This window comes from Stegastes partitus, unplaced genomic scaffold (genome assembly GCF_000690725.1).
Source record: "Stegastes partitus isolate 25-593 unplaced genomic scaffold, Stegastes_partitus-1.0.2 Scaffold290, whole genome shotgun sequence".
In the NCBI taxonomy this organism is placed as follows: domain Eukaryota; kingdom Metazoa; phylum Chordata; class Actinopteri; family Pomacentridae; genus Stegastes; species Stegastes partitus.
In genome coordinates, this window is record NW_007578021.1 from 16,420 (window position 1) to 31,478 (window position 15,059).

A 15,059-nucleotide genomic window follows, 5' to 3' on the forward strand; every position below is an offset into this window, starting at 1 on the left:
CAATCACGTCAATTTGAATTCACATTATGTACATAATGTTTCCATGCAATCTTTATCTTTTCAACACCTGTGCGCGCGAAAATGACTGAACGTCTAACAAGTGTTGCTCCATTTTTGCAAGGGTTGAACAGAGTGATGCTTTCAAAGCATTCATTCAATTCATTTGAAGTCGTTTTTGAACAAAATCAAATCAAGTTTATTGTCATTTTGCTGTACATACAACAACAGCAGTACCAACAAGATGAGAGAGCGTTTCGTCAGGATCCAAAAACAAGAAGCAGTTAAAGAAGTGTTTGCATGTCTTGATCAGCAGTTCAGCATTCTGACAGCGTGTGGAATGAAGCTGTTGATCAGTCTGGAGGTTCATTCCTTCAGTGCTCTGGAAGCGTTTGCCTGGTTGCAGCAGTTTAAACAGTTTATGGAGAGGGTGTGAGGAGTCCCTGACAACGTTCAGTGTCCTGCTCGTGCAGCAGCTCTGGAAAAGTTCAGAGCCAGCTGTCTGTTTGTCTGCCCGGAAATGCCGTCTCTTTCAGCTCTGTGGCCGTCTGGGATGTAGTCACGGAGCCATGTTTCTGTAAAAGCAAACACACAGCAGTCTTTCCACTCTCTGCGGGTTTCTCTCAGCAAACGTAGCTATATTAAAATCACCAATTAACCTCAACATGTTTTTGGACTGTGTAGGAGGAAGCCAGAGAACCCGGAGAGAACCCACGTTGCACGAGGAGAACATGCAAACTCCACACAGAAAGATCCCACTGTGAAGATGTGAAGTTGCAGTAGTCAATGCATGATATTAACGTCTGGGGTAGACAAGACACTTGAAACGTTCACTTTCGTTGTCTCCTGAAGGGACTGCTGCGTCCATTCACGTCGCCAACCAACAAAATATAGAGGGGATGAAAAATACAGTATTAAGAATAAATACAATAATGGTAAAAGTGGAAGATATCTCTGGCTGAGTGTTGCTGATGATAAAGAAAGAACACAGATTCAAATTGGCATTGTTGACAGTTACCAGATACCAGAAAGAAAGTAATAACAGCGCATTCACATGCCTGTATGTTGTCTGCACTGTTGTCACCTGCTCACTTTTCCTGTCTGGGCTCTGTTTCTTCTCAGTAGCCGAGTGGTTAACTGTTCGCACTTGTGACATTGAAGTCAACGATTCAAGTCCTATAAGGGCAAACACGCACAGCTGCTGCGTAGCTCTTGTTTTAACATTCAACGTGGTGTTTGCCCAGTGAGACAGATGCTTACATTTCTAAAGTGCAACTTAAAGGTAATGGTAATCATTTTGTGTTTGGTCAAACAATGAATTTGACAACAAAGCAGCTCACCCCAATATCCACGAAAGCTTCAAGTTAACCAAATGTGATGTGATTGACATTTTTGACAGCTTTATTATGACAACAATATTAGACTGTGTTATAAGATTATACATATATTACATTATATATAGTTCAGGGTGGAGATCTTACCTCAGGTATCTCTGAGAGACGGTTGCTGATCAGAAACAAAGAAAGAATACGGTATCAGATGGACATAATTGATTGTAGGGATATTGTTTAACGACTCTACTAGCTTGTGTAGGGCTGCCACATAAAATTAGGGTGTGGAGAACATCCAGACCGGGACTGCATTGTGGTGGCTGCTTTTTTGTCCCCATCCACACTCGATGTAATATCAATCAATGGTTTGAAGTATGTAAAAACATATAATGTTCAGATGAAGCATTAAGGAATTTATTACACGTCCAACAGGCTGTATCGTTATATATTTTTCCCCATTTAAATCCACACACAAAAAAAGTTTAGTCTACCTTTACGTAGCGAATGTTTTTAGTTCTAGACTACGTTACCCACAATTCATAGCTCACTTGTGATTGGCTGATGCCAGTGACAGAAGGACGTAATCTGAAGGCGCGCGCGAAACTCCAGTGTGCTCTCTCCTGTGTTTCAGTGTTTCCGATTTAAACGGACCTTTATTTCTTCTCTTTTGACCGCATTTGACGTTTGTTGAATGTTCTATTTCCAGATACGGGTGTTTCTGTAGCAGCTCGCCGTATTTACAGTTAGTTGTCCGATCTTATTTCTCACTTTATGGCTGTGCGACGGAGTTTTGCAGCCTGTTTGAGTTTAATGAGCTGTCGCGGAAAGCTAAGCTAACGTTGATCGTGTTTGTTTTTAGCACAACTCTGCACTGCTTAAAACGGACACAGCGTTTGCAGTAGGACGAGCAGGATGGCAGCGCTGTTACAGCACCCAGGATACGATGAGGAGAAGCTGCGGAGGGTCGCAGAGCAGCTGCCATGCAGAGAGGTCCAGGCTGGGATGCTGCTGTCGCTCATGGGAGAGGTATGGAGGCCAGTTCTGAGGTGCAGGAGTTTAGCAACAGCATAAGGATAAGATGAATGTGTCCCAGGTCTTTGTTGAACTAGTTTTCCAGAATGTGCAATACTAAAGATCCACTTGTTCAGACATGTACCAAAATGGTATACATTGGTTATTAGTTTGTGCATGATACGGTTTTTCATATGAAATATAGATATATGAAGAGTTCATTTGTAAAAACGGATAACTCCATCTTCACAAACCTTCAGAAAACCCACTTGTCCATCGTCTACCTGAGATAATATAAATCAAACTTAAGTTATCTCTGTTTTTGTCATGTCATTTCTACTGAATCAAATCCACTCAACTTCAGTTTGATTGATATTATCTCAAGCAAACAACAAAAAAAAAGTTTTCTGAAAATCTATTAAAATGGAGTTATCTGTTTTTGCAAATGAACTCTTCATTTTTAAAGTTACCTAGTAAGAGAATCTTAAAATTACACCTGGGCCTCCTTCCTCATTTAGAAAAGTTTATTACTAGATGCACTGCTCTCTGTTTGTCTAATGCAGACTTCAGTTCTTTAACACATCTCTCGGGTAAGTTGCCCGACAAGGATTGACACCAATACTTGACAGATTTAGGACAACACTGAGACACTGTTCACTTTTAGCCTTCCAGTGTCAAATTGTAAATGTACTACGATCAGCTACAACATTACAATAGACGGGGTAGGATATTTTTTGAGCAGAAGTAAGGGTTCTTTAATAGTGCTGACTGCACTCTTTGACCAGGAAATAAACTTGATTTGTGTCCCACCTTCATTACATACAGTGCAGTTTAAACTAATTTAGACCAAACTGTGTGAAAACATTTAAACAAATAAACGGTGTAAGCAAAAGTACGTCACTAAAGGTTTGAATAAAATCAAATTAAAAAACCTTTGGCCACTGTTCAGGAAGAACACGGCCTTATCAACAGTATATCATGCTGAATGAACATAACAACAAAGCCATTTTTACTCTTTTCATGGCACCAAACAACCTCACAACTAGTGATAAACAAATCCATACAGTCATTTCGCACACATGTACGCAAGCAGTACATTTTTTTCATGGCCAATGTTGTTAGCCAACAGGTAACAGACAGTAATTCCAGACTTTTAATCAACTGATTCTTTGTTGGAGTATGATCTTTGTTAACAGATATTTTGACTCATTTTTAATGTCAGAGAATAAATTAGTTGTCAATAAATCTCTGGTGTCAGAATAAGGTAATGGAAACTTTTCAATTAAATCAGCTGTTCAGTTTGTTAAGAAAATTGAGTGACTGTTAGCAGGATAACTGATTACTGACAACAGCGCTGGGTTTAATTAGATTAAGAAAGAATATAGCTCACATTAGTTTGCAATGTGATTATAAAAGCCAATAGAGAACTTGCTTGTTTCAATTGTTATTGAGCATGATTAAATGGTATAATGAAGTTGGGAATAAAGGTAATTAATTTTGTTCCTGCAGCCACAGCAGTACAGCTACCCTTCAGTCTTCATCTACGGTCATCGGGCCTCAGGAAAGAGCCATGTGCTGCACGTTCTGCTGAGGGAACTGGAGGTGAGAGATGCATTTGTTGTACAGTGACCACGAGGGTCGAATGATTTGGGGAGAAAATTATCTAATTGCATTTTTGCAGACAGAATTTGTGTTTTAATTTTCAATCTCATCTTTTAAAGTCCATCGTCTGTTCATTACTGAATGTGTAAAAGATTTAAACCTGTGAAGGAGAATTGCCACATGAGACGCCATCAAAAGCGTGACAGTTATATGCTTTAAAAAAGATTTACAATTTATGAATAGAATTACAAGGTCTAAGAATAATGTAGAAAACCCTTTTTCTAACTACAGGTGTTTTTGTGTAAATTAGATATAAAGAGCAAAGATTTTCATCTCTTTTGTTCCCTTTGCACGAAACTTCTACCTTCAGGGAGGCGCAAAAGATAAATAACAGCTAGAAACAATGTATACAGCAAGTCTTTCTTTCCAATCACGCTTAGCACGATAAACTCATAGCCTCATGATAATGAACATCTTTACTTCTGCCCTTTCTATGTCTGAGAATTTTTTGTTTTCTTAAATCATTGTTGTTTAATCATGCCTTCTTGCTGTTTGTCCTCATGAACTGTCTTGTCCCATCAGACAGTTTCTCACAATGTGGACGATATAATTACAAACTAACTGTCTGACTTCAGCTGCAGCTAATGATGTAGAATAATGTGTAATTATTACATTGATTAAAGATCAATTCACTGATTAGTTTTATAATTAAACGATCAATCATTTGGCCTATGAATTTAATGAAATTGTGGAAAAACACCTCTTCAAAGTGACGTCTTATTTAGCTTAAGTAATGACAGAAAGAAGCAGAAACCGGAAAATATTTTGATTTCGAAAAATGGCTAAAACGATCAGTTAGTTTTCAGAATTACTTGCTAATGTGTTTCCAGTTGAGCCATGAATTGATCTTCCCATCATTTAATTTTTATAACTAACTTATATTTGCAGTTAATTTAGCTTCTCGTTGCTTGTATTAGGTGACGCCAGATTCCAGCAGAGGAGATCCGTGACACTTTATTTGTCATTTCATTGTCGTGCTCAGTGTGCAACGTAGGCAAAAGGTTGACGTGAAAATGTGTGTTACCTTCACAGACATCAAACTGATCATCTTTCATCATTCCTTCTTCCTCTCTGCAGCTGCCTCACGCCACCGTCAGCTGTGTCGAATGTGTCTCTGTTGTGCTGCTGTTTGAACAAGTGCTGCTGTCCTTCTTTGGCTGCGATGCCGCCTCGCTGCTCCCCCGCAGTCCCTCCCTGTCTGACTTTGTACGCGTCTACAGACAGCAGCGCTCACAGTCTCCCGCCAAGCAGACACGATACATAGTGAGTGCCATGCACTTTACGCTCTAACAGAAAATCACTGCTCACTTGGCACACCAAGCCATCCTCATCCACGGCACATCAAATTATTTATTCTTTGCCCGTGTCACCTAAATGTTAGTGTGATAATATGATTAGTAGTGATAACATATGCAAATAGATGCTAAACAAAGCTCCAGATGCATTAGCCTGAAGAAAATAAATGTGATTTTCAGCCAGCACAGGAGTAGGTTTAAATCTAGTATTTTGGCTTCATCTTTTTTTTTCTTTTACATTAGAATATGTTTGCAGCTTAAAACACAGTACTCCTCCTTGATAAAACACCCATTCACAGTCTGTACTTTACTCAGTATAGATCCTAAAAATAAGCTGAATTGTACGTATATTTTTTTTCAGGTAATGGAAAAAGCTGAGCTTCTAAGAGACTCTGATGCCAATCTCCTCCCCGCTCTCCTGCGTCTTCAGGAATTGGTGAGTGAGACGCTCTTTGTGTTATCTATCAAGTGAGCCACTTTGTTGTTGTTGCACTGTGAGGATGATGAAGGGGGACTGGATGAGCTTCACTCGTAATGAATGACCTTGAGCTGAGTGTGTGGAGCTCTTTCGTAATGCTGCTAGGAAGGAAGGATGCCTACCACTCATAGCATTTTAATTAAAGACATCAAGAGTAAAAGACTTATGTGATTATTCGTGCTTTATTCCAGTGAAAGCTAAATGCTCAAAGGTGGATTGTGAATGAATCTGTCTTTTTAATGTCATGCTGCTTCGGTGCTGCCACACGGGATTATGAAGTGATAATTAGAAAGGAGATTTACACATATGTGAAGGATGACAGGATAATGAAGAGTTGTTGTTGTGTCTCTGATGCTTATTAGAATTTCTCCAAGAAGGTTAGCACGAAGGAGAGGCCTGATATTAACAGATTAAACTGATTAACTTTTCAGATCTTGCTGAATTTGAAAAAGAGTAAATGAATGTTTTTCCCAAATCGGTGTACGACTGCCAAACTTATTGGATGGGGACGGTGTTTTAGTGTGAATGCAGTTCCCAGGGATAACTTTGATGCTGTACTGTTGTGCGCTGATCCAACTTTTTGCTCGTCAGTGGTTTGACAATTTCTTGCTGTTGTTGTGTGACAGTCACACTTTTGATGTTGTCTCGTGGTGATGCGTCATCACACATTGTAAACACATATAGAACTAAACGGTGAATATTTAACTGAAGGTTAACTTCAGACCCAGTTGTTGTTGCAATATCTGTCAGAATAATTACAATTAGATATTTTACCAAGATTGTTCAACACTATTACAGTATTTAAAATAGAAATAAAAAAATGTAGCAATCACTGGCGATGACAGAGGTCAAAACTCGATGACAGTGTTTTAGTAATTACTCCCCCCGCCCGAAGGACGGGGCTGAAGTTCTGCACTGCAAGTTCAGGCTGTTTCCTATCAACAGTTACAATCCTGACGTTTCATACTCCAGACAAATGAGACACTTGTGGTACAGTTATGTAGTGTTGTGTTACTCCAAGTGTTTCTGCTGTAGTGATTGAAGGGACAGTGTCTTGTTCCCAGGCAATAAATATTATGCATTACTTCCTTTTTAATTATTACTTGTCTGCATAATAAGCTCTGACTTTATTATTTTCATTATTGTTTTAATCTGCTGTTTGCTTGTTATTTTGTACCTGTTGTCACATTTGTGTATTATTTAGTTTTGACTTATCAAATTTTTTTACTTAAAAAATTTAGAACAATTGTTGTTCATCAAGTGTTTATAAAATGGAAAAAAGAGAGAGAGAGATTTCTGAGCACAGTGTTGTTATGTTGTCAAATTTTTGTCTTCAACAAATAATTCGGGACGATATTTAAGTAAATATTAAATGTAAAAGGGAAACGCCAAACCTTTACTTTTTAAAATGCTTTCGTTTTGTTTGGATCAACTCGTCAGCTTGGCTCTAAATAAAATACACACACCATTAGTTAGAAGCGCGTAAATTCAAGCAGGAAAGCTGGCTGTATCCATGGAGACATCCTCACACTCAACTGGAGTGTTAAATCCAGTTGTTAGACCAAACCGCCATCGTATGAAATACTTGTTAATTCATACATCTGTTTTTCAGGTTGAGGACAACGTTACCGTCGTCCTGCTCAGCGAAATCGTGTGGGACAAGTTCAGACCAAACACCGGCTGTTTTGAGCCTCTTCTGCTCCATTTCCCAGACTACAGTAAAGGTAATAACATTATTTCACATGCTGCATGAATCACTTCCACCACGCTGCATGACGATGACACACACTTGCTCATGCAGCGTGAGATGTGAGATTTGTACCTGCGATTTTCGTTTAACACTTCAAGCAGCAACTGTGGAGGAATGTTGCATTATAAAGCACCACTGTATAAAATCAGCACTTAGTGGGAGTGAATCATTGTGCTTAACATGTGAGAATCTGTTACTGGTTTTAGAGAGGAAATACTGATTGTACAGGTTTTATTTTGGCATTTTCTAAGTCCCTTCATCTCTGTTGTAGGTGAGCTGCAGCAGATTTTGTCCCAGGACAAACATCCTTCGTACTCAGCTGAGTTTTACTCCTCCTACGTCAACATACTGCTGGGAGTCTTTTACTCTGTGTGCCGCGACCTCAGAGAACTGCGACACCTGGTCAGAAACATGCGCTCTTATCAGTCAGTAAAGATTTTTTATCTTTCAGTCCTTCAGGTTGATTTCTCTTTTCTTTTTTTCTCTCCAACCAGGCTTCCCTCAACTTTCCAAAGTTCTGTGAGCCTCTGGCAGAAGGGAAAGGTAAAGCATGAAGAGGTGCTTTTATTCATTTGATAGCTGATCAGTATTTTAGTTTAACCTTTGAAGCTGAGCTGAGCTGCACTTTAGCTAGTTGAACTTTTTTGGTCATGTTTGAGGTAGGGCTGGACCCGAATAGCCGACTATTCGTTTGGAGTGCCGGTGTCAGAATACCAATTTTGATCTCCGACTATTCAGCCTCCTGCTTCCTGTCTCCTACCCAAAGAAAACATTCATCATGTAAAGTTGTCATGGTGACTGTGTTTGCAGACATCCACCAGACACTAAGCATCATTATCCTTCAGTTGTAGATGTTTATGTCCTCTTTAGGAATGTAAAGCCAGACTTCTAGACAACTTAGATATTGACATCATAGGTTTTGACTTATAGCTCAGTGTTGGACTTCACCTGTTGGTGTCACCTCCACACCACCAAACAAGAGTTTTATACTGAACTGCTTTATAGTGAGAGGTGATTCTAATACTTCTCAATATAATGCAGTGTAGTACAGCTTCTCAGCTATGACCTAGTCAAAGCTAAATGTTACAAACTTTGTCAAATGTGTTTATTTAACACATTTCCAGCAAAAGTTGATTGAAGTTCAATAAAAGGAGAAGGCAAATTGAGCATTAAAACACAAAAAATCAAGGTGAAAACACGGATACCTTTAAGAGAAGTCATTTCACCAGATTTAATAACCAAAGTAACAAAGATTAAAAAAAAAAAAAAAAAGATTTTCCGGCCTTGTCCAAATGTACGTGGGTATTCTTTAAAAGCTTTTTCTATGCTTTTTGATCTTTTATTTACATGAAAATGAAATGTTAGGACACCGAAAATAAAGCTTTTGGAAAACTCCGTCAAGGGTGATGATTTTCAGAAGCTCCATTTGCAGAACTGTTGTGTAGACAGGGAGGAACACAGATTTTTAAACAACTGTCCCGCTGCTTCTTGTTTACACCGGCATTCACATTCCTAGTCCACACAAATGGCATTGTAGTATGTATTTTTATGCTTGTTAATGTGGATGTAGATTATTTCTAAAACGCTTTGTCTAAATAGAGATAATTTTTAATTTAAAATGCTGAGTTGAAATGAAACATATTTGTATGGATGTAGCTGTCATACATTGTGTTGCCGCCCAAATATGAAGATTTAAAACTGTTCCACAGTTGCAGAGCTGCTACCGAAAGCAGCCCACGTAAGAAGGCCCCCCGGGTTGTCTTTATCAAACTGGAAAGTGTACAATCATGGTAGCAGAACCATTGAATTGGACTAATGCACGAGCTAGCAAGAAAAGGTGAAATATTATGATTTGGTTTTAAGTCATGTCCAACAGAACAAATGTTGAATGCAATCTTGTGCGAGGTATTTAGAGGTTTCAGAAACTTGGTCAAGTGAACACACTATGAACACTCTGGTAGAAACGTAAAAGAGAAAACAAAAGGTCCAAGTTGGCTACTCACACTTCTTTCCCCACATGATGTCTCATAGCTGCTGCATCCCCGTGTGGATAGTTACATGCTGCTAAATCTCAAGTCCCACATCTTTTTGTTTTTTTTGACACTGTTTTGGGCTCCTCTTGGTCTCGTGGGGAAAAAATATGTGGACTGTCGCCGTCTGATGTTCTTTGGCTAGTTACTAATTTATTGTTTTTTGCTGAACAGCTGCCTGCTGTGGCAAGAAATAGGGTTTGCAGGCTGTAAATACGTAGAAATGAGCCTAAAGCACCATAAAAATCAAGGAGCTGTTTTTGTAAAAAGAAAAAATATTTATTGATCAGTGTAGCTTTATTTCTGTTTTCCAAATGTTTTTATAGTTTTCCTGCTGTTGCTTTAAAAATATCATCTCACATGCTGTCACTGTTACTTTTTCACCAACTTTTGCTTTCTTTTACGCGTCTAGTGAAAGAGACTGACACACACAAGCTGTGGAGGAACATTGAGCCTCATTTGAAAAAGGCCATGCAGACGGTTTACCTTCGAGAGGTGTCCAGGTCTGTGCACTTCACATGGACGCACTATTGAAATACATTGATGATGTGGTTTCGTCTGATCCTGGGTGTCTTCTTGTTCCTCTGTTCAGTCTTCAGTGGGAGCAGATGCAGCAAATGGAGGAGAAGGAGGCTGGAGCCTTGAGAGGTACAAACACACACTGAGCTCTGCTGCACTCGATGACGATGGCAGAGCAGATGTTAAACCACATATACAGTGACTCTACGCGTTCAAGCTGAAGTTATGATGTTTTTTCCTGTGCAGTAAACAGAACATTAGTGCATAATAGTATGCAAAGATGCTGATTTATTGCATTTGTTCCCTTCTTTCAAAGGTTTATCAGCTCACACTCATGTTGAACTGCCTTATTACTCCAAGTTCCTGCTGATCGCTGCCTATCTGGCATCGTACAACCCTGCACGCACAGACAAACGCTTCTTCGTAAAGGTAAGACCATTTTATCCGACAACACCAGGAGTCTCCTGTTCTTATGTCGGCTTGTTGTATTATTTTGAGGGGGATAATTAAGTGTATTAATAGATTGTCTTGACTTGTATGAATTAATGATTTGATGATAATCTGCCAACAGCACCACGGTAAAATAAGAAAAACAAACTTCTTGAAGAAAAATGAGAAGGTGATTATCCCAAACAAGCATTGCTTTCAAACGTCATTGTTTTCTTTTATAAATTTGAGATTTAACTTGTTTACTAACGCTTACGCAATCCGTCTCCTCTAGACGAGTAACCACCTTCTTGGGCCGAAACCCTTCCCTCTGGACCGCCTGCTCGCCATTTTTTACAGTGTGGTGGACAGCAGAGTCGCACCGACTGCCAGCATCTTCTCTCAGGTGATTGTCCAGTTGGCTGCTACAGCCAGGGCACATTTACCTGTTTGCATTGGTCCATATTTTACTAAACCTTCAGAATGCATTGCACAGCTGCAGTTCTCCTTGAGATTCACTCAAATATTTCGTCTTTCAATAATCAGAATTTATGTCTGCTTTGGTTTTTACATGGACAGAGTGAAATTACATTATTGAAAAAGACTGAATCTATTAACGTGTGAATGATTTTTCTATTTTATTTGTTAGATATTCTCTCCATCACTGAAAAGCCCACTCTAATATGTGCACTGGAGAATTAAAGATTCTGTGTTTCAGTTCAGCAAAATTATATTCATGCATACATGAGAGGAAACTTTCCACCTTCAGCAGAATGATGTGAAAACAGCCCTTTGGTCAAACTCTGTTCAAACATGTTACAATCACCCACACACAGAAAAAATAATAAGAGGTTCTTCAGTTGCAACAATGGTCCTGTGATCAAAATGTTCACTTTTGTCAGATTTTGTACAAGAGCCTCTTGATTGCATTTATATGAAGAGCTTTTTTGCATTCTGACTCTGAACTAGCTCAGGATGAGGCCTTTGTCTGCTGATAAATTGGGGGTCGTCTTTGATATCTGTGAGGATTTGTGTGCTCCAGAACAATTAGTGCTTAAATTAATTTTCTTTGTGTATCTGTGCCTGTGATTGCCCTCTTAAACACCACCATTTTGCTCTCCTTGTGCTCTGCGCTCTGCAGTGGTCTAATGTTGCCCCTCATTTAGTCCTGCAGTGTAATCTTTCTCTCACTGATTGCGAGTCCCAAAGTTAGCTGAAGCCCCAGGGAACCACAGAATATGGAAAATAATTTCACACTTTTTTTCCCCCCCATTTGCCCGATAAGCAAATGAAAAAGAAAGTACACTACAATAATCAGAGGATGTTAAAGGATATTTTTCTCATTTCAAAGTCTGAGTGCAGTAGTATTTTGTGTTAAATCAAGCCTAATAAACACAGTGTCTCAGATGACAGAGTTTTCTACCCATATGGTCATGAGTTTTGGGATCTGAGGCCAAATACAGATCTATTTATGGCCCCGAGCATGAAATGGTTTTAGGAAATTAGGCTCGACCCATATCTGAGCAACTGGCTTTCATCATTTATTGCCTCGGCATCAAAGTGGAGAAGCTGTGTTTAAAGAAGTGGAACAGAGAGTCATGTCGGTTTCTCTCTGTCCCCGTTTAGATCTCCTCTCTGGTGACCTTACAGCTGTTGACTCAGGTCAGCCATGACGACCAGCTCGATGCACCAAAGTTCAAATGTGCCGTTTCTCTGGACTTCATCTGTGCCATATCCAGGTTTGTCTGATAACACACACACACACCTGACAGAGACTGAGTTATTCCAGAGAATAAAATGACCTTTTACAGTTTTTTTTTTCTCACTGAGAATGTGCTTGGTGTGATTTAACTTCCAGGACGGTGAACTTTGATATTGTGAAGTACCTGTATGACTTCCTCTGAGCCTGCAGTGCATAAAGGAGAGACGACACGTAAGATGAAGGGAGATTTATTTCCATAAGAGCACACTTAAGGACAAGCATTTGGCAAAACAAGGAGCTCTGGAGGACTGTTACATGGAGGGAAATTCAACTAATTATGTCGCTGCCCCCTTGTGGTGATGAACGAGCTCGTTGTTTTCTCTTGTAGCCTCTGTGTTAAATATTTGCATTTGTACAAAATAAATGCCATATTGGCAACTTGACTTTATCTTGGTTTGATTTAGTTAAAAGACTATGTTCCATTGTTATTATATTTACAGAAAATATCCAATGAAAGCCTTTTTATACATGAGATTTATTTTATTTTGGATTATTCTCTGCACGTCCAGTTTAAACTGTAACATAGCAGATGGATGGATGCAAATATTCACAGTTTATGTATACAAATAATGCAAAGAGAGATAACTATGGTGTAGCAGTTTTTCCTGACAGAGCGATCCTGACACCACGCAGGTGAGTCATTGTCCTTGCTCAAAGGCAGGATTTTATTTCCGTAATGTGTTTTCACATTGTTTTACGAGGGCACCGAAGTCAAAGGGTACTGTTGCCGCTACCACGGGGCGTGTTCACGAGCTTTTATGTAAAGTTTTGTCTAAAAATATCTCGTGTGTTCTGTTCGTTGAGCTCCACTTTGAACAGTAGTGGTTCCCAATAGTCTGAGCTTGTGATCCTTTTAGTTTTTGTCAGTTTATGACGACTCTTGGTCTCTTGCATGTGTCGACCAGTGATTAGCTTAATATTATAGTTTTTTCCTTATTTTGTCTTTTGGGTTAAAATGCCTTTAAATGTCCAGTAATAAAGCAAAGATGAGCACAAATTTTGCAAAAAAATTAACAGAGAAAGATGTATGCATTCATTTTTCTGCTCTCCCAGTTTAATTTTAGAAACTGCTGAACTAAAACAGTCTTTGCTCCTGTCTCTGCCTTAATGGCACTGTGTTTAAATGACTAAATTCCCCCCGAAGATTTTTATTTGTTTCACAGTCAGTGAATTTGAGCTGAGAGGCCAGTATGATGTGAGCATCTGCACATTATGTATGTGAAGGAAAGAATTCAGTCAGGACTCCAGACAGGGTTACAAGATATGTCTGAGTGGTTAAAAGTAATAATCAAGTTAGGAAAGAAGAAAACAAATCTTTTCTCAAAAAAAAATATTTATTTTGCATGATTTCTTACTGCACGTGTACTGGATGGATCTACATTTTCAGACAAATTAAACAGCACATCTCATGGAAATATTTAACCTTTGCATATAGTTTCAGAAGGGTTGAAGGTCACAAACCTTTGTCATGAAATAAAACAGATGAAGTATTTATCTCGAGCAATTAATATTCATGATTAAATATGCAACTTTCATAGTCTTATTTGTTTTAATTTTCAAAGTTTTACAGTCATAAACTGCTCTGTTTCATCAAGATCGATGGAGCTTGATCAGTTTACAGAACAACCCACCACCAGGCCAACTGTGGCAGAGCGGCTCAATCCCCAGCATCTCCAGTGTCCCTGGGCGAACAACACTGGTCCCTGATGGTCAGGTGAGCATCTCAGATAAACTGTGTTATATTTATGTGAATATAAAATCAGTTGTTCACCACTCATAGGAAGAAGCTCATTGAGAAAACAGGTTTTGGGGACATTTTCTTTGGGTTTAAAATTAATTAGATAATTTACACAGGAACTCACATTTAGCATGTTTGTACAAAATGTGACACCTGGCGTATGTAGCGCCCACTGGTTTTTGATGAGAAATTAAACTGTTCTTATTATGCTTTGTTTATTTTTAGTGTACAAATAAGCAAAAGCTGAAGTCAAACACATTCTGTAGTCTTCCAACAGAAGGCACCAGATGAGTGTAGCTAACAATCATAACTAGGGTCAGCTAGATCTGTATTTACTGCTGAGTAGGAAGCAAATCATTCAGCCACAGAAACACCCACACACAGAAATGCTACAGAAACACAAGTCTGTATTTTACCTTTTGCTTCCACTTCAATTATTTTAAGACATTAAAAAATTAAAAACATATAAAAGGTAAACATTTTCAGAATTGTATCTGCACACTAAATGTCTCCAGAGACTTTCACCTGTTCGTGTTTTCCAGCCGCTGACTTAATCGAATTAGCATGGATGTTAAGCACACTGCACAGTCATAGCTTCCTCCTGTAAACCCCACAGGCAGGAGCGGGTAAACACAGATTTGAGTTATTTGATGCAGAGGGACTCCGACCCAGAAAATAGGGAAGATTTTGGAAGCGTGGTTGAGTGCATGTAATTGCCACTCCACTCCACTGTGTTCCTCTTTTGTCCCACCGGGTATCTGAGGGTAAGTGGGCCGTCTGAGGGATCGTCCCTCATGCCAAGGTGGCCTTAGGAGAGCTCACCATCATTAAACAAGGACAATGACCAGTCTGTAGAGGTTGACTGAGCCATCCCATTTAAAGTGCATATGTGTCACTCTTTTAGAGATTAAACATAAGATATGTCAGCGTCCGCAACGTGCTGGCATCATATTAAAGTGGATTCAATCTTAATAGAAATCTCTATAAACGGCCAGAGGCGATGTGCTGAAGCACTCGGGTCAAATCATGAATGTGATGAGGTAGACGGACTGAGCAGATC

The 15,059-nt window shown here is 39.2% G+C and overlaps 1 protein-coding gene across 1 annotated transcript; it reads left to right on the top strand.

The window, feature by feature from the left end:
* The first annotated feature begins 1,950 nt into the window (after window positions 1–1,950).
* orc5 (origin recognition complex, subunit 5) lies at window positions 1,951–12,644 on the top strand. The gene is made up of 15 exons (XM_008282910.1): window positions 1,951–2,070; window positions 2,188–2,354; window positions 3,849–3,941; window positions 5,079–5,264; window positions 5,658–5,732; window positions 7,387–7,498; window positions 7,796–7,926; window positions 8,019–8,067; window positions 9,967–10,057; window positions 10,147–10,202; window positions 10,390–10,502; window positions 10,645–10,692; window positions 10,795–10,905; window positions 12,126–12,238; window positions 12,358–12,644. The coding sequence occupies exons 2-15, from the start codon at window positions 2,241–2,243 to the stop codon at window positions 12,401–12,403; spliced, it is 1,338 nt and encodes a 445-aa protein (XP_008281132.1). The 5' UTR covers window positions 1,951–2,070; window positions 2,188–2,240; the 3' UTR covers window positions 12,404–12,644.
* The last annotated feature ends 2,415 nt before the right edge of the window (window positions 12,645–15,059 follow it).